We start from the raw sequence: 24,784 nt of genomic DNA, 5'->3' as shown, positions 1-24,784 counted from the left end.
TGATTGAACTCGCTACATGGCGACTATTTTGCTTGATACTAATGCAAAGAAAGACTTTTCTTAATGATATCAATAGAAGAGTGCTCAGATCGGATAACGTACAAGCTAGGATGAACAATATTATTTTGGTGTTATTTTGATTGCACTTGATTGAAGTGTTTGCCTTATATTTTGGTTGTGTATGACCACATGTTGGATTTGTCAAACTATATTTGTTTTGGTGTTATTTTGGTTGCACTTGATTGAAGTGTTTGCCTTATATTTTGGTTGTGTATGAACACATTTTGGAATGATGGAACTATATTGTTTTGGTGTTATTTTGGCTATACTTGATTGAAATATTTTAGCATGTTTTATGTTTTTTTATTATATTATTATTTTTAGTTATATTGTTTTGTATAGGTACAATGTAACATTCAAGCATGTATGAAGGTAGTGACATAGATGAAGAAGAAATGGAGGACGTAGAGATAGATGATGAAGAATTTTATGAAGCCATGTATGCATGTGTAATGGAAATTCATGCATTAATGCATGTGTTGATTCAGTTTCTAGTTATGATATGTAATGAACAAATTGAGCGTTCATTAAATCGAAAACGAATTACTAACATGGAAAATGACTATATACACTGAGCATTAAACGATGATCCTACGATATTTTGATAAGTTTATAGGATGTATCCAGATGCGTTTCAAAAGTTATGTGCAATTCTTAAAGAAAAAAATACCTCTAAAGGATATACGATATATTTGAGTTGAAAAAATGCTTACATCATTCCTACAAATTTTTGGTCAGAATACTCAATATTGTGTAATTCGTAACACATTTGGCTGATCACAATTTGCTACAAGTGAAAATTTTTTTACAAGATTTTGAAGGCTTTGAATACGATAATACCTACTTTTTACAAGCATATAGAGGACGAAGACTCAGGAGACACAACAAAATTACTGACGTACCCTCATGCTGCTATATATGCTAAATTAAAGCTATTGACGAGACACATATTCCAACAATGGTGAGGGGAGGAGATGTAAGTAGTTATCACAATCGTCATAGAAAAAAATGTATTAGTCACTTGTAATTTTGATTTGGAGTTCATGTACATTCTTAATGGATGGGAGGGTTTGACTCATGATTCTAAGCTACTAAATGATGCTATATTAAGGAGGAATGGACTTAAAGTAGCTCAAGGTAAATGCTTATTCTTTAAATAATAATAATAATAATAATAATAATAATTATTATTATTATATTAATATTATATATATTGCATATGTAATTAGGTAAATATTTCTTGGTGGATTGTGGATTTCCTAATCAACGCTAATTTTTAACTCTATTCCGAGGTGTAAGATATTATCATCTACAAGATTTTATAGGTCAAGGTAATGACTCTAAAAATGAAAAAGAATTGTTCAATCTTCATCATGCGTCTTTAAGGAATGTGATTGAGATAATATTTGGTATTTTTAAATCAAGGTTCACAATTTTTAAGTCAGCACCTTCATTTTTATTTAAGACACAAGTAGAACTTGTGTTAGCATGTGTAGCACTAAATATCTTTCTTTGTAAAGAATATCGTTTGGATGAATTTTCAATTGAACCGGTGGACGAACCTTCATCTTCAACATTACTGATTAATGAATATCATAATTTTGAGCCTATTATTCAAATCCAGGAGCAAGAGCGAGAAGACACTAATGCTTGGAGGACTGGTATAGCTATGGACATGTGAGTGAATGCTATTTATGAGGACATGATATTACTAAGAATTATTGTTATTATTATTTATCTAGACATTATTATTTTTTTATTATTTTTATTTTTGTCTCTTTTTAAATTTGAATGTATAAAAAAAAATCTTGAACTCTTATCGTATGTAAAAAAATTCACAAAATTCTATAAAGTCCCGTAGAATCCATTAAAATCCCGACTTAAAAGTCTTGGAGAATCTATTAAAATTTTGATTTAAAATCTTGCAGAATGTTGCAAAATTTTAAAAATCATGAAAATCCTGTAAAGTCTTTTAAAATCCGTAAGACTTTTTTTAACTAAAAAAGTTTTTTAAAATTCCAATCTAATACACCTCCTAAGTATGACTAAGCTAGACAAATTCAACTACAGAAAACCTACAAAATCTAACAACTTTTCATTTTAACTAGAATACTCATGATTAAAATATTTAAATATGATAAAATATTCATTATTGATTAAAAAATATTAAAATATTACATTATATAGTTCATATTAAGTTATTAAAAGAGAGTACATCTAACTTGAAAAAAATAAATATTAACTTAACATCGAACACTTTTTATGAAATTAATAAAATTAATATCGAATTATAATAAAATGAGTAACTTGTATACCAAAATTAAATTTTAAGAATTCAAATAAAAAACTTTAATAAACCTATTACCTATTAATTATTTCTAGGCTAAAAACCTATTTTGGTCCCTTATAATATTTTTTTGTTTCAATTTAGTCCCTCATTAATTTTTTGTCTCAATTTGGTCCCAAACTAATTAATTGGTTTCAATTTAGTCCGAAATTAATTAATTAGTTTCAATGTGGGACTTCGTCCAAATTATTTAAACGGAGTTAACTTTTGGCCACGTGGATGCCACGTAGATGCATAGTGGCATCCACGTGGATGAGAATTTTTTTTGAAAACACCTGGACCCGGAACGGCTCGTTCTGAAACCGGAACGGGTCGTTCTGGTTGCAAAATTAAAACACCACCAGTGAAGCAGAACAGGCCGTTCTGAAACCAGAACGGCCCGTTCTGGATTCAAAACGGCCTGTTCCAAAACTGTGAATAAAATATTCTTTACTTAATTGTGTTTTTGATATTATAATTATGCAATTTTGATCTCTAAGGTTTTAATTGAGTAATTTCAGTCCTTAAAAGATTATAGTTGTGTAATTTTAGTCTCACAATTTTTAATTGAACAATTTTAATCTCTCAAATATCATAATTGTGCAATTTTAGTCTTTCTCATTAAAAATTTAATAATTTTAAAATTTTAATATATATATATATATAATGTTTTAAAACTATATAATTGTTTGTTTATTTAAATTAACGTATATTATTTTTTTTAATGTATCAAATGATATATATTTATTATTACTAAATAAATAAAATTTATATATTATTAGTATTTTAATATTACTGATAAATTAATATCAATAATATTTTTACTATATTTATAAATAAACTAATAATTTGATAAATATAACTTAATATATATTAATATACTTTTACAAAAATATAAATATATAAGATCAGATATATATTTCTAATTAATATACTTATATTTTTGTAATATACGTTAATTTGAATAGATAAATAATTATTTAATTTTAAAAAATTATATATATATATATACATATATATTAAAATTATTAATTTTTAATGGGAGAAACAAAAATCATACTATTATGATATTCGAGGGACTAAAATTGTTCAATTAAAAATTGAAGGACCAAAATCGCGCAATTGTAATTCTTTAAGGACTAAAATTATGCAATTAAAATCTTGGAGATCACAAAACTGCACAATTGTAATACTTGAGAGATAAAAAATGCAATTAAACCAATATTCTTGATTAAATTTATTAAAAAATATAATAATTTTGAAAAATATTTTTTATGGTAAAAATTTTAAAATTACTTATTTTTATAAAATATAATTGTCTTATAAATAGAGTAATAATTTTTTCTTTTTCTCTTTCTATTTGAAAAAATATTTAAATATCACTTTATAATTTTTTACAACTTATTTAAGATTAAAAGAATAAAATGATAAAAATTAATAAGAAAAACATAATAAAATAAAATATAAAAAAAATATTAATATATTTATTTTATTAGATATAATAACATAATTAAAATATAATTAATAATATATATTTTATAAAATTATTAATATTTTATATATAAAAAAAATAAAATAAAAACAGGAACGACGTTCTGAAACCTGAACGGACCGTTCTGGTTGCATTTTCGGTGTGTTAATTTTGCACCTGGAACGGGCCGTTCCGGATGCAAAATTAACACACCAAAAGTGCACCCAGAACGGCCCGTTCCGGTTTCAGAACGGGCCGTTCTAGGTCCAGGTGTTTTCAAAAAAATTTTCATCCATGTGACATCCACGTATGCATCTACGTGTCGTCCACGTGACCAAAAGTTAACACCGTTAAAGCAATTTGGACGAAAAGTCCCACATTGAAACCAATTAATTAATTTGGAACTAAATTGAAACCAATTAATTAGTTTAAGACCAAATTGAGACAAAAAATTAACAAGAGACTAAATTAAAACAAAAAAAATTATAAGGGACCAAAATAAGTTTTTAGAATTATTTCTACTATCATTTAGAGATCGAATCAGATGTCGGGTCTATAAATAAATACGTTTAGAACAACTTTTACCTGCAAGTAAAAAGTAACATCGGCCACAAGAACTCTAGAGTGACTACTCATTACATTTAGTATTTAGCATTTGGCTTGAATTGGCTTGGTATATTTTCAACTAAACACAAAACTCACCAAAAGTCATCTTTGTCTGGTTGTGGAATCAGCCCCAATGGTTACGGTGATCCGAATTAACACCACATTTGTAGCATTCATCTCACGAGATTATGCCAATCAATCATTCATCCAAATATTATTTTATTAAATTAAATTGAATCATATTATGACACACACACCATAGCGTATTCATTTTCAATTCATCAAGCACAAGCTGAGAAAAACCACTTCGATTTTCTGATACTACCACCGCCAATGGCTGCACCGAACCTTAGCCGCATGGCGTTTCGATCCTCGAAGCTTCTTGCTCGTCCTTCGCATCTTCTCTCTGCTCAGTTACTGATGCAGATGCAGTCCCCTTCTCCTCTCACTCGAAAGGCATGCCCCTTTATTATGTCTTTTCACTTTTGCATACTTTTCATTTTCTGGCGTACCCATTTCCCATTGTTTCCCAATTTTTGAATCTGATTGCAAAGTTTCAATCTTTTCACCAATTCCCCACGACCCATATGAGTTTTTTTTTTTTTTTGGTGATTTATACTTGATCATTATTCGTTACAGATTGTATCACTTTTGATGAAATTATTATAAAAGTTAAATTATACGGTAATCTATGAATGGATGAAGGTTTACAAAAGTAGTAGATACCTACTTTGTTTTCTGAAATTTGAAAGTGATGACTTATTAGTCTCAGGAATTACGAAACTGTCGAATAAATCTTTAGAATGTCACATTTCCTACATTTCAGAGACTTATTTAAGAATATTTTAATTTCAAGGATTAATATGACGAAGCCTTCCAAATTCAGAACCAGTTTGGGTGTTTGCTCATCATATTATTTATTTACAGGGTGAATGACTTGAATATGATTTCTTATTAGTATCATCACAGGTTTGATGCCAAAAGTTGACATTGAATGACCATTTGATGTATTTATCATTGGAGGACCAACCTAATGACACTTACATTTAAAGGACCACAAAATGGGTGTTTCTTATTGAGTAAACACCCATTTCAGTCCCTGATTTTGAAAGATGTTGTCATATTAGTCCTTGAAATTATGAAATTGTCAAATAAGTCTTAAATTTTACTAGTTACTGTCATTTTAGTTAGGAATATATATAAAATATTATCATTCTAGTTACATATTTTATGTTTTGGACTAATAATTAATATGATTGCGATATTGTACTTTCGGGGACGTATTTTACATTTTCTTAGTTTTAGGAACTAATATGACAACATTTCCAAATTTAAGAACTAGATTGGGTGTTTACTCGTTTACTATTGTTGTTATTATTATTTGGATATTGTTGTTACTTGTGTATGAGTCTGGGGTTTGTTTGAATGGCAGATGAGCGTGGATGCACATAGTGTTGCTTCCCAGCTCAATAGTTCTGGATTGTTGAGGACTCAGGGCCTTATTGGAGGGAAATGGAGTGATGCTTATGATGGCAAAACCATAAAGGTATGACATACTTTGCTGTTATTTTTTCTCCTTCTCTTCTTCCAATTGTTTGTGTCAAAGTACAATGGAAGAGGGGCAGCATGTTCTTGCTGCTTCATGGTCTATTCATGCTGCTGATGATCATAGTCTAAAGATGCAGCTTGTTTTATCAGTATAATTTCCTTTGTTTGTAGTCCTATTGAGTCAGCATCTTATATATTCAATGCGTGGCAGGTTTATAATCCAGCAACTGGTGAATCTATTGTAGATATTGCATGCATGGGTGGAAGAGAGACAAATGATGCAATTTCTGCAGCCTATGATGCATATAGATGTATGAAACTTCCAGTTTGATGCTATAGCCATAAATGTGTAAGATACTTATGGGGGGTTTGGAAAAGCCAATACAGAGCTTATGAAAATAAGCTTCCTTTTATCAACTCACATGATAAGACCTTAATTAATTAGCGCATACTTAAGCTGATTACCCAAACACACCCTTAGTTTATATTTACTAAATAAATTGGGTACTGATGTTTCTCTTATAAAATTGGGCAAATTTGCTTAATATATACATAGAATGTGATGGCTGGGTTTAATAACTATAACAACTAACAACTAACAAATTTGGTGTAAGAAATGAATATCTCAGGTGAATGGTCATTCTTTTTTCTTTACTAGTGGGCTTGCAGACCTGTCAATAGTAACATCTCTTGCTTTAAAACAATATTAACTTTTGTTAAACAAAATTGTGGTAGCTTCCAATTAAAACTGGGTGTAGATGTTATTTAAAAGAATTGCTACCTTAAAGAGAACATGGACTTTTAGGTAATATTTGCTGCAATGAAACATTAACACCTTTATTTATTTATTTATTTATTATTATTATTATTATTATTATTATTATTATTATTATTATTATTATTATTATTATTATTATTATGTTTTAGGGTGACTAGCAGAAAGTGAGGGATTAATATATTTTGATGTTCCAGTCTATGGTGTTAATTAATGTAGTTGATTTGTTCTATTGTATTAAACCCTTTCACTCACAATTTCCCTTTGCTGATGGATTAATGCTGTATTGGTTCTTGGTTCATGTTCATGAGTCCTTAGAGCAAAAGAAGAATTAACTTAAAAATTCTGTTATTTGTATCATTGGATTATTCACAGTAGTATAGTAACTAAAATTTCCTATGTAGCATGGAGCAAAACAACTGCTGCTGAGCGAAGCAAATTTCTGAGGAAATGGTATAGTTGTTCTCTGGTGATTTCATGATCCACCTTCTTTTTTGAAATATTTGACTTATCTTCTGACTTACATTTTTTTTAAGCTTTGGGACCATATGTTGCTGTTAATGTAATTTAATTTTTTTAATCCACAAATACTGCTTTTTTCTAGCATTGTTATTCATTTGTACCAGTGTGTCAATCAATTCAGAGTTATTGCACTAAATCACTAGACACTGCCTGTTCAATTGTTATGCAAACCTGTCATGTCCTTTTAGTTGCAACTTTTGCTGGTTCTATATGGAACTCTTATTACATTCAAGTGTTGACAATATTTAGACCCTTGCAACCGCAAATTTTAGAAGGAAAGGAAGTTAACTAAAGGCATTAAACAGTTTTAATATACATCGGGTCTTTTAATTTATGAGGAACTTTATGATGCTGGAAAAACAGAGGTAGATTGAAAATTTTATAGGATTTTAAATTCTTTAATGATATCAACTTTATAATCAAGTAGTATGAGGAGATAATTTGGGACCTTACAGATAGTTTATGATATACTTGAGTCTTGATACATGTACAATTGTTGGATCATATGCTCGATAAAATCATGAATTATAAAATTGTATTTTCCAATGTTTTTGTTCCCCAAAAAGACCATAATAAGGGAAGTAAAGAAAATTCTTCCTTTTTTATTTTCCTTTTCCCAATTCATATTTGTTCATAACTTGTAAATAATGCTGGTATTTTGGGTTCACTATGTCAAGAAGAATTTTTTTAAAGTCTTATTAATGCATTGGAATAAGTATGCTCATTCTATTTTCCTAATTTGTAGCTATATGAGTTTATATAATTACTCTAAATCTTGCTTTAAAATAATAACCAGAATAATCGTGCAAAACTTAATTTATATTTATTATTTAATTGTTCTAGATCTGCTTAATATATTTTTTTCTTACCTTCATGAATTGCACCATTAATATATTATAATGCAATCATGTATTTTGCATTTGTTTGGTGGTGATTTGTCTTTAAGCATCTATGATGTGATTTTTAATGTGCAAAATTGTAATACTGTATGAAATGTCTGTTGCTAAATCTCCATGGCAAACAAAACTACTTATTTATTCAGTTTTATGTTCTGCCAGCTGATCTGGTTTTTGCAATGCCCTACATTCATTTAAATTAGAATAGTTCATGATTTTGATGGAGTCTGCAATCTGCATATGTATCTGTTTATGATATATTGACTTATCATGATGTAAGTTGCCTGAGTAGTAATTTTGTCCTAATAATAGTTATATTTTGTTAATTTTCTCCTTTATTTTCAAGGTATGATTTGCTAATGGTACATAAAGAAGAGCTTGCACAACTTATAACCTTGGAGCAAGGGAAACCTCTCAAGGAGTCTATTGGTGAGGTACATGATGGGTGAATTTCTGTTATTGCATGTTTTGCGAATTATTGTTTCTTTTCTTATGTATTTTCCCTAGTTGAATTTCATTATTTGTTCAGTGTTTATGAAATTAACTATTTTGTAGATAAACTATGGGGCTGGCTTCATTGAGTTTGCAGCTGAGGAGGCAAAACGTATATATGGGGATATAATTCCTGCACCTTTATCTGATCGGCGATTATTTGTTCTAAAGCAGGTAAACTTGGTGTCTTAAATTTCTATTTCAGCAGTTTTCTGGGAAAACTTTATACCTAAATTGCATCAATTTACCTAGTGCAATGTACAAAAAGAAATGGAGTATGGTATTTGACTTTAAAATATCTCAAAGAATTAGGGGATTCTGCTATCTGTGCCAGCACTCTACGATGTATTTGGCTGATATGAAATGCCTATAATCTTTAAGGATACCTCTCAGCCTTAAATCTGACATGGGACAGAATCATTTTCTTATGGCCTCTGTTTGGTGTTTCACTCATGGTCTCTATAGGAGTCTCCTTAACAGATATATAGTGGGATTGAGAGCTTTATTGAATTGCTGTCTTTGTTTATTTTCCCTTACAGTAACTTATTGTGAAGTCTCTTCCGTCCCTCTGATAACATTCTCTCTTTTCTAAGTAAAGACAAAAGAAAAAAGACAAGCTTGCTTAAATAGGAATTGATAGTCAACTTCAATTAAATTTTATTTTTTATGTGAAATATGGCTATTAAAGGAAGGCAAAACATGGAAATATCCTGGTACTACTATTTTTTTTTTGAGATCATATACCAAGTAGGATCCAAGGAAGCACTTTCCTCAGCAAATGAGAAGTATATTCCTGTCTCATTAAAAGGAAACAAGATTCAATTGTAATAAATATTGCGACATATTTATATGTTGAGTAATTTGCCCTGATATCAATTAATTATGCCTGTGTAAATGCTGCAAGAAATGATGGGTTCAATTGCCTTTTATATTGAAAGTTCTAGAATATGATTTTACTTATTGTTAATATTCAATATCTGTTTAATAATTCTGAACCCTAATATTTATACACGTGGCTCGAATTTACTTCTCTGGTATTTGCAGCCTGTAGGGGTTGTAGGTGCAATTACACCTTGGAACTTTCCCCTTGCAATGATTACTCGAAAGGTATCTTCAGTTCTGACTCTTTACCATCCAGATTTTACCCATTCTCAGTTTTAAGTGTTTTTAGGAGTTAGTGAAGAACAATCATTTTAAGAATTATGTGTGTTTTTAATATATCAGGTTGGTCCAGCCCTTGCATGTGGCTGTACAGTGGTCATAAAACCCTCTGAACTTACACCTCTCACTGCATTAGCTGCAGCAGAACTCTCCATTCAAGCTGGAATACCAGCGGTAGTTTCCTAAACCCACTTTTATGAATGTAACTAAAGTTTATTGCATATTTGGTTTACAGGCTCTATAGTTTGCTGTTGTGATGTTTGGTAATTTAGAAATTAAATTCATTGAAAATTGTCATTGTGGGATGGCAATTGTACATCAGCACCAGCTTGCTTGTGATGTTTATAGAAAGTTCATCATGATATTTTGGTATGCAATCTACTATGTGTTTATGGGTCTGTTTGAATAAATTTTTCCATAAGTGCTTCAAGAAGTAAAAAAAAGAAGGAGAAAAAAATGAAGTTAGCTTCTCCGTAAGTTAAAACTAGTTTATCCAAACAAACCCTTTATCAAAATATTATTTGCATATGCCTTTCACTATCACTATAATATTTTGGTTCCATACATATTGTACATATGAAGAAGGTCAACAAAAGAGAAATACTAAGTTGGCTCCTTTGGATGCCCCTAATCATCTTTAGTTTCTTCTACTAGATTGTGGGTACATCTTACAGCAACTTTAAACCCAAAATCTTTAGTTTACCATCTCTTATATTGCTACATGTTTGCAGACTTCTTCTCTACCTTTTCTTCTTTTCCCATAAATGAAGCTTCATTTCTTTTTATTGTTCCTTCCTGCCCATCATTTATTATTTTAATGGTTGTGATATTTAATGGCATAGGGTGTAGTGAATGTGGTAATGGGAAACGCACCTGATATTGGAGACGCTTTGATTGCAAGTCCACAGGTTCTGTGACCATGTGCTTTTATGAAGCAATTACCTTGTGAATGTAATTGAACATCTGAGAAAGAAATTGTCAACCTTATTTAGGTAAGGAAGATCACATTCACAGGCTCAACAGCTGTTGGAAAGAAGTTGATGGCTGGTTCTGCTGAGACGGTTAAAAAAGTATGCTTTGATATTGTCATGAATTTCTTGAAATGCAGGGTATAGAATTCTTATATTGAAAAGGAGATTTCACCCTTATATGTATGATTGTTGAACTTCTAGGTATCTCTGGAACTTGGTGGCAATGCACCTTGCATAGTTTTTGATGACGCTGACCTGGATGTTGCAGTAAAAGGAACTGTAAGTTAGAAAGGATGACAATTCATGGTGATTCTAAACTTGTAATGCTGTTTTTGTTTAAGCTGTTACTTTATATGTATTTGTCATGTCTGATTTGGTTACAACTTAGTCTATGCAGTGCTTGAGACCTTTTGATATTGACTCTAAAAGTAATGGATAATCTTGTATTCTTACGGTGGTCTCAAGATGATTATTAGAAATGCAATTGATTAATGCAGTATTATCATTTCTTGTATGGTGGGTGAGCTTCAGATAATTTGTGTTAGATGGAGCAAAAAATATGGTGTTTCTTTAGCTATGTGGAACTTAAATTGCATGGAAAATTGCAGCTTGGCAGTTGTCTCTGTGTACTTGAGTTAAAAATGAAGCCCCATAATCAAAATACCAACTCCATTTTTCATGTAGGAGCTCTGATTGCACTGGTCACCAATTATCTAGGCAGTTGCAATTTTAGTGGTAGAGTATTGGTTCCATGCCCGCTAGTGACAAATTCAACCTCACCTGCTGATAACCTTTTAGGGATGAAAGTAGCTCAATATATTTTAAGTCACCATAGGTCTTATCATTCATTATTTGTTTCACAGCATAGTCTTCATGTTTCTGTTATTTAAATTATTTACGAGACTAGAACAAATGAACCTTGCTTTTCTATTTCTTAGAATAAGCGGGTACAAATTGACTCAGGAAGTTTTACATACCTTACCAAGTCAAATTCGTGCTGTGTTCTTTTAGACACTGCATAGATTTTTCTTTGTGCAACTGTTAACTGCTAAAGTTTAGTGCTGAGGTGGGCTAGTGAAGTTATTTTATTAAACTATCTTTCAGTAGCCTTTTGTGATTTTGGTCCAATTTGTAGTTTTTTCATTAAAAAATCATCTTAATCCATGATTATTTATTAAATTATTAGTCATATGTGTTTGAGATTTTAATTTATGCTCTAAAATTATGTGCTGTCTCTCTCTCTCTCTCTCTGTCTCACCAAATACTCAAAACTCCCTTAACTTGGGCCTTAGCAACCTTGCCAGTTTAATTTCACAGCAATTTTGGAGATCTTCTGTTCATGTGGAATATTTGAGATTATGGTTTCTTTGCATGAATTCTTTTGATGATTGGAATCACAGCAATGGGTAGATTTGTGGTTGGGCAATTCGAGCTTGGGTAGTATGGTAAAAATTAACAAATCTGCATAAAATGATATAAACTAAATAGAAGCTTCCAATTTTTGGGTTAATTGCTAAAATTGAAAATTAAGGGGCATGCTGTGAATCTCCCTGCCCTTCTGTTATGATGGTATTAATAATCATAACATTTCATTTAATTTGATTGCAGCTTGCAGCAAAGTTCCGTAATAGTGGACAAACATGTGTTTGTGCAAATAGAATTATTGTGCAAGAAGGTTAGCTGAAAATGATAGTAAACTATCAATTTTACATTGCGTTTATCTGATTTTCCATGTCTTAGAATCTTTTCATTTGAATATATTCCCTTTCGTCCTTATAAGACACTTATAACTAAATCACACAGACTGATATAAATAGTTATATTAGTTGATTTTATTAGATTTATAAAACAAATTATGATATACCAATCTTACTGTTCTTACTTATTAAATTTCTATAGGAGAGGTGAAGATATTACTTCATATCAAAGCTTATGCATCAATACCAATAAAATTGATAAATGATAATTGCAGAGATTAAGAGTTGAGAGAGAATATTTATTTCTCAAATTCTTTTCACATTATCCAACAATAAGAAACACATATACTCACAAATCACAATCCTTAATAGGGGCAAAAGATGAAAATAAAATTAATATTTTATAGAAATTGTAAAGTGTCTTATAAAAAGGACCATGTTTCCTTCTAAATGTCAATGGAATTAATGACAGAATATCTGGTCACTAAAACAGCTATTTAATTGTACATTTGGTAACTGTTATTCTCTCCATAAATAGGATATCACAGCTGTAGATGTAACTGTTATTCTCTTCTTAATTAGGATAAATGTATATGTCAGTTAGCTAATATTTTGGGCTGAGAATCAGCTTGCCAGCTTGTAATTAAATACTATTTATATGAGAATTCTCCAGGAGGAGAACACAGTTTTTGGCCTACACGTTTCTGCATTTGACATGGTATCAGTCAGGCAGACGGTCCTAGCCTAGTCATTTTTCTCTTGTTTTCCAGTCTCGTTCCAGATTTCACTATTCTCGGTCCTCTATCTTGTCTCGGCTCTGTCCTTGTTCATATCTAGTTCTTGTTTTTTTTCTAGTCCAGTTTTGTATCTTCGTCATGTCTTCTGAAAAATATGATGTCTTGTTAGTTCGCCTTAATAGCAAGAACTACTCAGCCTGGGCTTTTCAGTTCCAGATATTTGTCAAAGGAAAAGATCTTTGGGGTCATGTTGATGGTCGTGCTGTTGCTTCTGACAAAGACAACCAGACGGATGAACATGCCAAATGGGAGGTCAAAGATGCTCAAGTCATGGCATGGATCATAGGTTCTGTTGATCCCAACATCGTCCTGAACCTTCGACCTTTCAAGACGGCAGCAGAGATGTGGACCTACTTGAAGAAAATATATAGTCAAAACAACACTGCTCGAAGATTTCAGCTTGAACATGACATAGCCATTTTTCAACAGGATGGTCTATCCATCTCTGATTTTTATTCTCATTTCATGAATTTATGGGCCGAATATACTGATATAGTTTATGAAAAGCTGACTTCTGAAGGCCTGCGTTCAGTGCAATCAGTTCATGCCACTACCAAACGAGATCAATTTCTTATGAAATTGAGATCTGATTTTGAAGGTATTCGGTCTAATCTCATGAATAGAGACCCTGTACCATCATTGGATGCATGCCTGAATGAGCTGTTGCGTGAAGAACAACGTCTTCTCACACAGTTCACCATTGAACAACAAAAATTAGTTGCTGTTCCAGTGGCATATGCCGCACAAGGTAAGTCCAGAAGCCGCGACCTGAGTGCTGTTCAATGTTTCTGTTGCAAAGGATTTGGACATTATGCTTCAAACTGTCCAAAAAAAATTCTGCAGTTACTGCAAGAAGGATGGGCATATTATTAAAGAATGCCCAACAAGACCACCAAGGCGATCTGCAACAGCTTTTACAACTGTGGTTGGTTCCTCCATTCCTAGCAGTTCTGACAATACCATAGCTGCCCAACCCGTTGCTCCTCCTCCTGTTCAAACTTTGACTCCTGAAATTGTTCAACAAATGATCATTTCAGCCTTTTCTGCTTTGGGATTCTCAGGTAAACCCTTTTCTATATCTTCACCTTGGTATTTTGATTCTGGGGCTTCCAATCATATGACCAACAATGCCCAATTCCTCACTAATATCACAAAATATTCTGGAAATCTCAACATCCATACTGCTGATGGAAATTCTTTGCCTATCATAGCAACTGGTGATATTTCTTCATCTTTAACTGATGTTTTTGTCTCTCCTAGTCTTACTAGTAATCTCATTTCTGTGGGTCAGTTAGTTGACAATGATTGTCGAGTAGAGTTCTCAAAATCTGGTTGTCTTGTGCAGGATCAACACTCAGGGACGATAATCGCGAAGGGGCCTAAACTTGGACGTCTTTTCCCACTCCAATCCTCCTTGTCTCCAAGTCTTCCCTTACCTTTTGTTTCTTGTAATTCTGCTCATATTGATTACCAGCTGTGGCATAAGCGTCTTGGGCATCCAAGCTCAAATGTACTTCATGTGATACTCAAATCTGGTTTTCTTGGAAATAAAAATTCACCACCTCTTCATGCTGTTCACTTTGATTGCATTCCTTGTAAACTTGGCAAAAGTAAAACTTTACCTTTTCCAACACATCAATCAAATGTCAGAAAACCTTTTGATATGATTCATAGTGATGTATGGGGGGTGGCACCTATTATCTCTCATGCTAAATACAAATACTTTGTCACATTTATTGACGATTATACGCGTTTCACTTGGGTCTATTTCTTGCGCTCTAAAGCCGAAGTATTCTCAACATTCAAACTTTTTCATGCTTATGTTCAGACTAAATTTTCTTCACATATTAAAATTCTTCGGTCTGATAATGGGGGGGAGTACACATCTCATTCATTTCAAGAATTTTTGCAAACTAATGGCATTATTTCTCAACGAACATGTCCTTCAACTCCTCAACAAAACGGGGTAGCAGAAAGAAAAAACCGTCATTTGCTTGATGTTGTCCGCACCCTTTTATTGGAGTCTTATGTGCCATTAAGGTTCTGGTGTGAAGCTCTCTTGGCTGCGGTTCACCTTATAAACCGCTTGCCATCTCCATCATTGAATAATGAGTCTCCTTTCACTCGCTTATTTGGTCGTCCACCCAATTATTCCACTCTTCGTGCCTTTGGTTGTGTGTGTTATTTACATCTTCCTCCCCAAGAGCGCAACAAACTCACTGCACAATCTGTTCAATGTGCTTTTCTTGGGTATTCTCCTCACCAAAAGGGCTTTCTATGTTATGATCCTACCCTTCGTCGAATTCGGATTTCAAGAAATGTCATTTTTCAAGAAAATAAATATTTTTTTTCAGCAAATCCTGATCTTCACTCTTCTCAAATCTCTGTTCTGCCATTGTTTTCTAACTCTCCTGCAGGCCAACCTTCATCTACACCGCTCTTGACCTACCAAAGGCGCACTCATGCCATTCAAAATCAGCCCTCGGAAACCAACAGGCCCCCTCTCGATCAATCCTTGGTTGCTGATCTAGTACAAGCACCAGAACCAGCTCCTTTACGACGAAGTTCTCGGGCTCGTAAACCCCCAGAAAAGTATGGCTTTACCTCTCCTTTATCCTTGACAGCAACATTATCTTCTATTCCTATTCCTTGTTCTTATAAACAAGCCATGGAGCATGAATGTTGGCAGAAAGCTATTGAAACAGAACTCCTTGCACTGGAAGAAAATCAAACATGGGATGTTGTGCGATGTCCACCATCCGTTAAACCTCTTGGCAGCAAGTTTGTCTTCTCTGTAAAGCTTCGTTCAGATGGATCCATAGACCGTTACAAGGCTCGTTTGGTTGTGCTCGGTAATAAGCAAGAATATGGACTTGACTATGACGAGACCTTTGCACCGGTTGCCAAAATGACTACTGTGCGAACAATTCTTGCCCTTGCTGCATCACAATCATGGCCATTACATCAAATGGATGTCAAAAATACATTCCTCCACGGTGACCTCAAGGAGGAAGTTTACATCAAACTTCCTAATGGTATGCCCGCACCTTCACCTAATAATGTTTGCAAGCTAAAACGCTCTTTATATGGCTTGAAACAGGCACCGAGAGTATGGTTTGAAAAGTTTCGATCCACACTACTAGGCTTTTCCCTCACACAAAGTCAATATGATCCATCCCTTTTCCTACAAAGGACTTCTAAAGGCATTGTGGTACTTCTTGTTTATGTGGATGACATAGTGGTGACTGGTTCTAATCAAGAAGCTATTTCTAGCATCAAACAGTTGCTGCATTCAACTTTCCACATGAAAGAACTTGGTCCACTCACTTACTTCTTGGGGTTAGAGGTGCATTATCAATCTGCAGGCATATTTTTAAATCAGCACAAGTATATTCAGGATCTAGTTCAATTAGCTGGCCTTGCAAATGCAGCCTCGGTTGACACTCCCATGGAAGTTAATGTCAAATTAAGACGCGAAGAAGGTGATCTTCTTGATGACCCCACTTTATATCGCAAGCTTGTTGGTAGTCTGATATATGTAACCATCACTCGCCCGGATATTTCATTTGCTGTCCACACTGTTAGTAAGTTCATGCAATCTCCTAGACATTTCCACCTTTCAGCAGTGCACCGAATCGTTCGATACCTCCTTGGCACCTCCAACTGAGGTTTATTCTTCCCGGCAAGTTCCTCTCCTCAACTACAAGCTTATAGTGATGCTGATTGGGTTGGATGTCCAGATACAAGGAAATCTACCACTGGTTGGTGTATGTTTTTGGGTAATGCTCCAATTTCATGGAAATGCAAGAAGCAAGATTCAGTCTCAAAATCATCCACTGAAGCTGAGTATCGCTCCATGTCTGCTGCATGCTCAGAAATAATTTGGTTGCGCGGTCTTCTGACAGAGCTTGGATTCCCTCCACAACAATCCACTCCGCTACATGCAGACAACACAAGTGCCATTCAAATTGCAGCAAATCCAGTTTACCATGAACGTACAAAGCACATCGAGGTTGATTGTCATTCAATCCGAGAAGCCTATGACCGCAGAACTATTACTCTACCTCATGTCTCAACATCTGTTCAAGTTGCTGACATTTTCACCAAATCCTTGACCCGACAACGTCACAATTTCCTAGTTGGCAAATTGATGCTTGTAGATTTACCAGCATCAATTTGAGGGGGGATGTCAATGGAATTAATGACAGAATATCTGGTCATTAAAACAGCTATTTAATTGTACATTTGGTAACTGTTATTCTCTCCATAAATAGGATATCACAGCTGTAGATGTAACTGTTATTCTCTTCTTAATTAGGATAAATGTATATGTCAGTTAGCTAATATTTTGGGCTAAGAATCAGCTTGCCAGCTTGTAATTAAATACTATTTATATGAGAATTCTCCAGGAGGAGAACACAGTTTTTGGCCTACACGTTTCTGCATTTGACACTAAATTGTGTCTTATAATAAATAACGGAGGAAGTAACATGTTTATGATTCCCAATTTATGAATACTTGTAGGATGTTTGATACTTTGTTTTCCGAGCCTTTTGCTCTAAGCTCCTTGTAAATGGTATAAGTTGTGGAAATGTGTGATTATCACACATACTAGCTGTTTCATGTACAGTGTTCTTCTATCAGTATTATTGATATAATCAAGATGACATGATGAATCTTTGCAGGATTCTTCTATCAGTATTAATAAGACTTACTGGTTGTGACTATTGCAGTGAGTAGTTTCTTATTCAGTTTTGATCTCATATGACATGTTATTTGTAGTATTTTGAAAACTAAAAATTTCAGAAATGTAAACAAGAGAACAGGAGATTAGAGTAAAGGGAATTGTAGTGACATTCTTATACGAGGTTTTGCACCAAAGAGTAGTGTTTGTGTACTCCTATTGATTGTTTGGCTGTTTGAGGTTCACACGTGAAGATGTGCACTTAGATACATTACTTGTTTAATACTTATTGATTTCATTATTTAACCAAGTTGCTTTGTGCAGGTATATATGAGAAATTTGCAAATGCTTTGCGTGATGCTGTTCAGAATATGAAAGTTGGGGATGGTTTTAGTGAAGGTGTGGCACAGGTAGTTATTATTTCTTTTTAGATTTTTTTATATTAGGTTCTGTTTTTCTTTTGAACCAACTGTCTGTGGAAATTGCCTATCTTGCCTCTTTTTTTCACTTGATGGTGTAAGGTTGACTAATTTAGACTTCAGGTACTTTTGTATATGATGATTCCTTTCCAATATTCCAATGCAATTTGTTTCTAGTGTCATTACTCTTTAGAGCTGTCTCTTAAACTGAGAGAAAAATAGTTAAGCTTTCTGTAACCATGGTGTAACTCAATTTCATATCCATATCTAAACAGGGGCCTCTGATCAATGAAGCCGCTGTCAAAAAGGTATGGTATTTCAATTTCTATTTGCATTGTAGCAGGATGTCTTCTAACTTGTAGGAACGTCATCTTCGTTTGCTTTGTGTTTTTTCCTTACAGGTTGAGACCTTAATTCACGATGCTACATCAAAGGTTTGTTGTCTGCTTTCAACCCCTCCCCAACATTTATATGTGAGGCTGGGAATGGTTCAGTTCTGATTGAAAATTGAACTGAACTGTTTTTGAACCAGATCTGGTTGAAAATTGAACTGAAATGTTATTGAACCAGATTTTTTAAATTTTAGTTTTCAAATTGTTATCAAAAAACTGATTTCGGGGTTTGGTATACTGGCTTCTATTAAAATCTAAAATTTACCTTTTTTCTTATCAAACACAATCTATTTGCACCTTGTGACAGCACCAAATGTTTCACCTTATGACAGCACTGAATACAGAATAGTGGTACCTGTAGGATCTGTAATTGCAAAACGTTATAATTCTGTAAGCATCTCTGCTGGATGGTGAAGCTTCTTGATTTGAATATTGGAGAAATCTAAAACAGACAATTTTTTGAATGGTTTTTCCTCCCCTTTTTCTCCTAAATGCTGACAAGCTTATTGTGATTGATGTCTTTTTCTACCCTTAGTTGTTGAGAGGATAAGCTAAGCAATTCAATACTTCAGAGAAAGATAAAACTTGGATGAAAATGGAAGTGTCAATGCGCCATTAATTTTGTGATTTGGATTGTTAGTTTTTTTTTTTTTTCCTTTTCTTATGTGGATAAGTTCAGTTATAAACCTTAAACTGCATTGCCAAAACTAACTGCGCCATATTGTAATAAGAAAACTGAATTGTAAGCTAACCATTCAATGTAATTTGGGTGTTTATGGCTAATTCCAGTTTGGTTTATAGTTCATTTAGCGTGGGAAAAGCTGTGAAAGTTAGATTATTTCAATAATTGATTGTGTGTATAATCGAAATGAATTTTTGTTTGGGTAAATTTGCTGAAAATGATTTTGAAATATTTAATTTTGTTTAGATATAACAAAAATCAAATTTTATGTAGTAAAATCAGTTGTAGGAGGAAAAAAGCTGTTGAAAAATAATCACAAGCTTCAAATTTCAGATTCATAAAAAACAGCTTATTTTTTCAGAAAAAAAAAGCTGTTTATAAATTTCAGCTGTTGTCCCAAACAAGCTTATTTGACAAACAGCTTTTTTCTCCACTAAAAACAGCTGAATCTAGGGAAAAAAATCTTTCACAGACACACTTAATATTTAATGATTGTTTCCCCACCCATATTTCTGTGTCATCCTATATTCCATCTGTGGAACTCTAAATAAAGGAGCTAAGTTTCAATAAATAATCTTTTTATGCCAAGTAGTGATCATATTTTTTCTATTTAAGATCCCTTTTGAGATTACTAATGTTTATTAATAGAATAGTGCAATTTCTGTGTTCATATGATCCCCCTTGGAGTTATCCATAGGATTATGACTGGAGTGGAGGTGTATGACATTTTCTATTTCTTTGGCATTTTTCTGATGCTTGAACAACAACATAGCCTTATTTCACTTGATGTCATTGGCTACATTGATCAAAAAATACCAATATGCTTTATCAAAAACCAAATTTTGGGAAAATCCCTTTATATCAAAGTCCTTTTTAATGGTTTCTTCTGAATCTTTTCTTCGTTCTGCTGTAGCTGTGATGTATACTTGAATGGAGAAACTTACATTTGAAATGGATTTTAGTTTTGTATCAAATGCACATTATTTTTTCTCTTTGGAAAATATAGCAAGATGGATAAGTATGTTTAATAACAAATGATACTAGTTCTGACTATTCAATTCATTTTTATCTGAAGGGGGCAAAAGTAATTCTTGGGGGTAAAAGACATAGCCTTGGATTCACTTTCTATGAACCAACAGTCATCAGTGATGTCAACAGTGAGATGCGCATATCAAGGTAAACCTTTTTTATGATGTTGAGGTTTATGATTTGTGTCTCTCATTACACTTTTAAGTTTTGACCAGTGACTTTGACACGATGTTTTAATTAATTTCTAGACTAACTGATATTAACAACTATACAGCTTAGTTATATTATAGTATCTGGCCTTGTAAGTTGGAAGCTGATGCTACACATTAGATATTTGATGCCCATGAATTATATTAGTGAATTCAATCTTCAAACTTATTAAATAGTCGTGAATAAGATTAACATGATTATGATTGAAAATTCAAAGGTTATTTTTTAATATTCCCCATCTGTCCATACTTATGGATGGTTAGAAATCTAAGTGTTGGTGTAGAGAGTGTTCTAATATTCTGCAATGAGGGAATACCTTTCATTACATTGATTAAACAGCATTTATACGATAGTAGGATGCTTTCAGTGAAGCTTGGTTGTATGATACAGCTGTTGATAAGCTCAACAGAATTCAAACAGAATCCTAAGAAGCTCTGAAACACCTAACTAACTACTCTAACATGGATGTTGTGTCTGTGTTTTTTCATTTTTAAATAGTACTTCTAAATGGAAAAAGTTGGTAATAAGAGGTGACTCTATGCGAGTGATTACCAGAATAGGTGTACTGGGGTGGTGGTAGTGAGTGAGATCCATATTATAAGTTATCTATTAGATTTTCTAAGAATGATGATGTTGAAAATTGGAGAAAAGGTTTTGTAACAGAATCAGAAAGAGATAGATTTAGAGAGGCAACGTAAAAATATCCTCTAGCAAGACGCTTTTGAAATATTAACAGCATATTCTGTCACTGTCATTCTTGCATTCCTTAATCAAATTCCAGTCAGTCACCTAAAATCCCTTTCCAATTAATCATCCTTGATTTTAGGGTAATTGCTTAGTTGTTTTCTAATTCTCTGTCATTACAGATTAATTTATGAACTGTCTTTTCTGCTGTGTTTTTAAGATAATACACTGGATGTAATAGGGTTATTAAAGTGCTTTTATATTCACTAGTGAAAGACATGCTCCTCTATTTGCTTTTATTATTTTTTGGAATTGAATTTATTGTATACTAGTGAAGTCGAGACATTCTATGTCTTAAATTTTATTTAAAAATTTAAAAATAAAATAAAAATTGAGATTAAGTAATAAAGGTGTTTAACAATTTGAGTGGTTAGAGGTTGTTACTTTATTTGAGTGATTACATGGGTAGTTAATTTCTCTTATTATTTTTATTATTTAAAGATTTAAGGGTAAAATTGTCAAAAAGATAGACAAAAAATGTTATAAACCCAAGTATTCCTTTTATATATTGGTATAAATGTAATTAATACAGTTTTTTCTCTCAATATAACTGATTTGAGAGGTTGAGAATTGAAATAAACCAGAGACAATTTGCCTCAACAGTTAAAAGGGTTAAAAAGTGGAGACCAAACATCGGGAGCTTCAATGGGAGAGTGGGGAGTTACAAATAATGTAGTTGAGGGATAAAATTTAAAATAAAATGAGTAAACCAAAACAACATATTGCCTTTATTATTTTCATTATTGTTATAGATATAGATTATAGATGAAGCTAGTCTCTAAAAGTACAAACTACAATCGAGTTTGGTAGAAACACAGCTGTGCAAAACTGTTGAATCATTTCTCTGCACTATTAGTATATTATTCTTCTGAAAAGCGAGCCTACTCCTGTCTTTGCTGATATGAGGATTCACACTAATGTAGCTTATACAGTTTACAGTGATTTGATGCTTATACTTCCTATTCTATATTTGCAGAAATTTTGGTATGATTTTATATCACTTTGTCTTGTAATCATCAAATCGAATTTTGTTGTTAATTTTAATGGATTTTTTGTTTGTTTGTTTGTTTGTTAATTCACCTATATGATTTGTCTTATACCAGAGAGGAAGCATTTGGACCTGTTGCACCCCTTTTGAGATTCAAAACTGAAGAGGATGCTATAAGAATTGCTAATGACACTAACGCAGGTAGTCCTTGTATTTCTAATTTGATTCTTGTTTATACTGCCTAGAAGAATAGTTTTAGCTCCCCTCCTATTCTTCCATTTTGTTACTAGTTTTGCCATATCTGGTCACTCTTGGTTTAACATTGTCAAATTTTGGACCATGGAACTACCTGTACATATGAAGGTTTGGGTTCATACATATTTACAAACAGTATCCAACGATCATGGCGTGTTGCTGAGGCTCTTGAATATGGACTTGTGGGTGTTAATGAAGGAGTAATTTCAACCGAGGTGCATCTCATTCATTATTAAATGATATTAAGGGTCTATTTATATAAACTTCTCTAGAAGTATTTATGGGTAAGAAAAATAGGAAGATAAAATGAAACAAGTTTCTCCATAAATTAAAACTAGTTAATGTATAAGCTAATTTTAACTTGTGGAGAAACTTATTTCATTTTTCTTTATTTTTTCTTCCTAAAAGTACTTCTGAAAGAGTTCATCCAAACAGACCCTAAGTGGCAATGGAATTTTTTGTTGATGGGATTATATACATGCACGCTTTCATATAGGTGGCTCCATTCGGTGGTTATAAACAGTCTGGCCTCGGAAGAGAAGGCTCCAAATATGGGATGGATGAATATTTAGAGGTAAGGACAAGTCTTCAGTTATGTAATTTTACTTTACAAACAAGATTGCTTCATAGTCCATAATCATTGTTTGTATTTGTGCAACTTTTCTCCTTCAAAGTTTGTAAAACTCAGTTTTGTTGTGGTTTAAAGAAAACTAGAAGAGAGAGAGTGTATATTTATGAATAATTTTGAGTTTGGTGGTGGACAGTTAAGGGATTGTGTTGAATTGTTGATAGCATTTTTAGATGTATTGGGTCAATTGACATAGGCTGATACTTGGCATGTAAAATGATATTGTTGTCCTGTTTGTCTAGGATGTTTACCAAATGAAGTTTGTTCTGTAAGATCATTCAACTATTCCATATGTAGTATGAGAAATGTTAGTGACACTCTCTTGCTAATGCTCTCTCTAACTGGTTAAAAATCACAAATTTTAGCGAGTTCTACCACTAAATCATGATAGAGACTTATTAAATAAGATGCTGGTCAAGACCGACAGAAATAATGTTAGAAAATGTGTCGCTAAAATTTCTTGGAATGAGAAACATGGATATGCCCTCTCTCTTGGAGTTCTAATGCTTCATGTGAAACTCTACATTGAATAAAACATGCAGGGTCAATTTGTCATTTCATTTTGATAACCTTTACATTGAATAATGTGTGACATTGTTGAAGTTTATCCCTATTGCTTTTCCAGATCAAGTATGTGTGTTTGGGAAACATGAACAAAGAATGAAGTATGAGGCAAGCTAAAGAGGGAGGAGTTACCCTGTGTGTGTTTGTTGAAGGATATGCATATAGCTGCACACTTGTTGTATACAAAATAAGTGCAGGTTGCAAAGGACCTCCTCATTTTTCTTTGTTTTATTCTTTTTCCTTTTATTTTTCATTCCTTTCTTTCTAGGGTCCTTTAACTATAGGAGGAACTAGGTTAAAGAAATTATGCTAAGAGCCTTTGATCTTTCTTGTACAATGGTACTTCGGTTTTAACAAATCAATGAACTCAGAAATGCAAATTGGCTCGGTTTGGATCAAGGTGTTAGATTGTTAGTTTTTTTTGGATAAACTTTTATACAACTACTTCCAGGAGAAGAAAATAAAAAAAAAAAATATTTTAAAAAAATAAAATTAGTTTATGAATAAGTTAATTTGTTGTAGTTATCTTAAATTAGTTTATGATAAACGTCGAAGAAAGTACAAAGCAATTAGAATAAGTAAACAAATAAGTGTGACTACATATAGTCAAGGAAAGAAATCTTGGTGAAGTTTGTTTGAATAAACTATTCTAAAAATATTTTTTTAATAAAAAAGAAAAAACAAAAATAAGTTTTTTATAAGTTAATATTAATTTATAGATAAGTTAATCTGTAGAAATTTTTTAATATAATTCTTTTAAATATTTATTTTTAATTATATATAAGTTAGTTTTAGTTTATAGAGAATTATTTTTTATCTTTAAAGTATTCTTTTTGAGGTCCCATGATTAATTGGGAAACCAGATAT

The 24,784-nt window shown here is 32.5% G+C and overlaps 1 protein-coding gene across 1 annotated transcript; it reads left to right on the top strand.

Moving 5' to 3' along the window:
- Window positions 1-4,531: 4,531 nt before the first annotated feature.
- On the top strand, window positions 4,532-24,316 carry ALDH5F1 (aldehyde dehydrogenase 5F1). Its single transcript, XM_020367963.3, has 20 exons — window positions 4,532-4,919; window positions 5,896-6,009; window positions 6,223-6,322; window positions 7,191-7,239; window positions 8,551-8,638; window positions 8,760-8,870; window positions 9,741-9,803; window positions 9,921-10,031; window positions 10,700-10,765; window positions 10,850-10,927; window positions 11,030-11,107; window positions 12,437-12,503; window positions 18,331-18,416; window positions 18,701-18,733; window positions 18,827-18,859; window positions 20,575-20,675; window positions 22,586-22,671; window positions 22,834-22,940; window positions 23,222-23,299; window positions 23,979-24,316. The coding sequence occupies exons 1-20, from the start codon at window positions 4,797-4,799 to the stop codon at window positions 24,015-24,017; spliced, it is 1,611 nt and encodes a 536-aa protein (XP_020223552.1). The 5' UTR covers window positions 4,532-4,796; the 3' UTR covers window positions 24,018-24,316.
- The last annotated feature ends 468 nt before the right edge of the window (window positions 24,317-24,784 follow it).

Source organism: Cajanus cajan, chromosome 10 (assembly GCF_000230855.2).
Source record: "Cajanus cajan strain Asha chromosome 10, NIPB_CcT2T_4, whole genome shotgun sequence".
Lineage (NCBI taxonomy): Eukaryota > Viridiplantae > Streptophyta > Magnoliopsida > Fabales > Fabaceae > Cajanus > Cajanus cajan.
The sequence above is the reverse complement of the archived record's forward strand: the minus strand, read 5'-3'. Positions and strand labels throughout refer to the sequence as shown.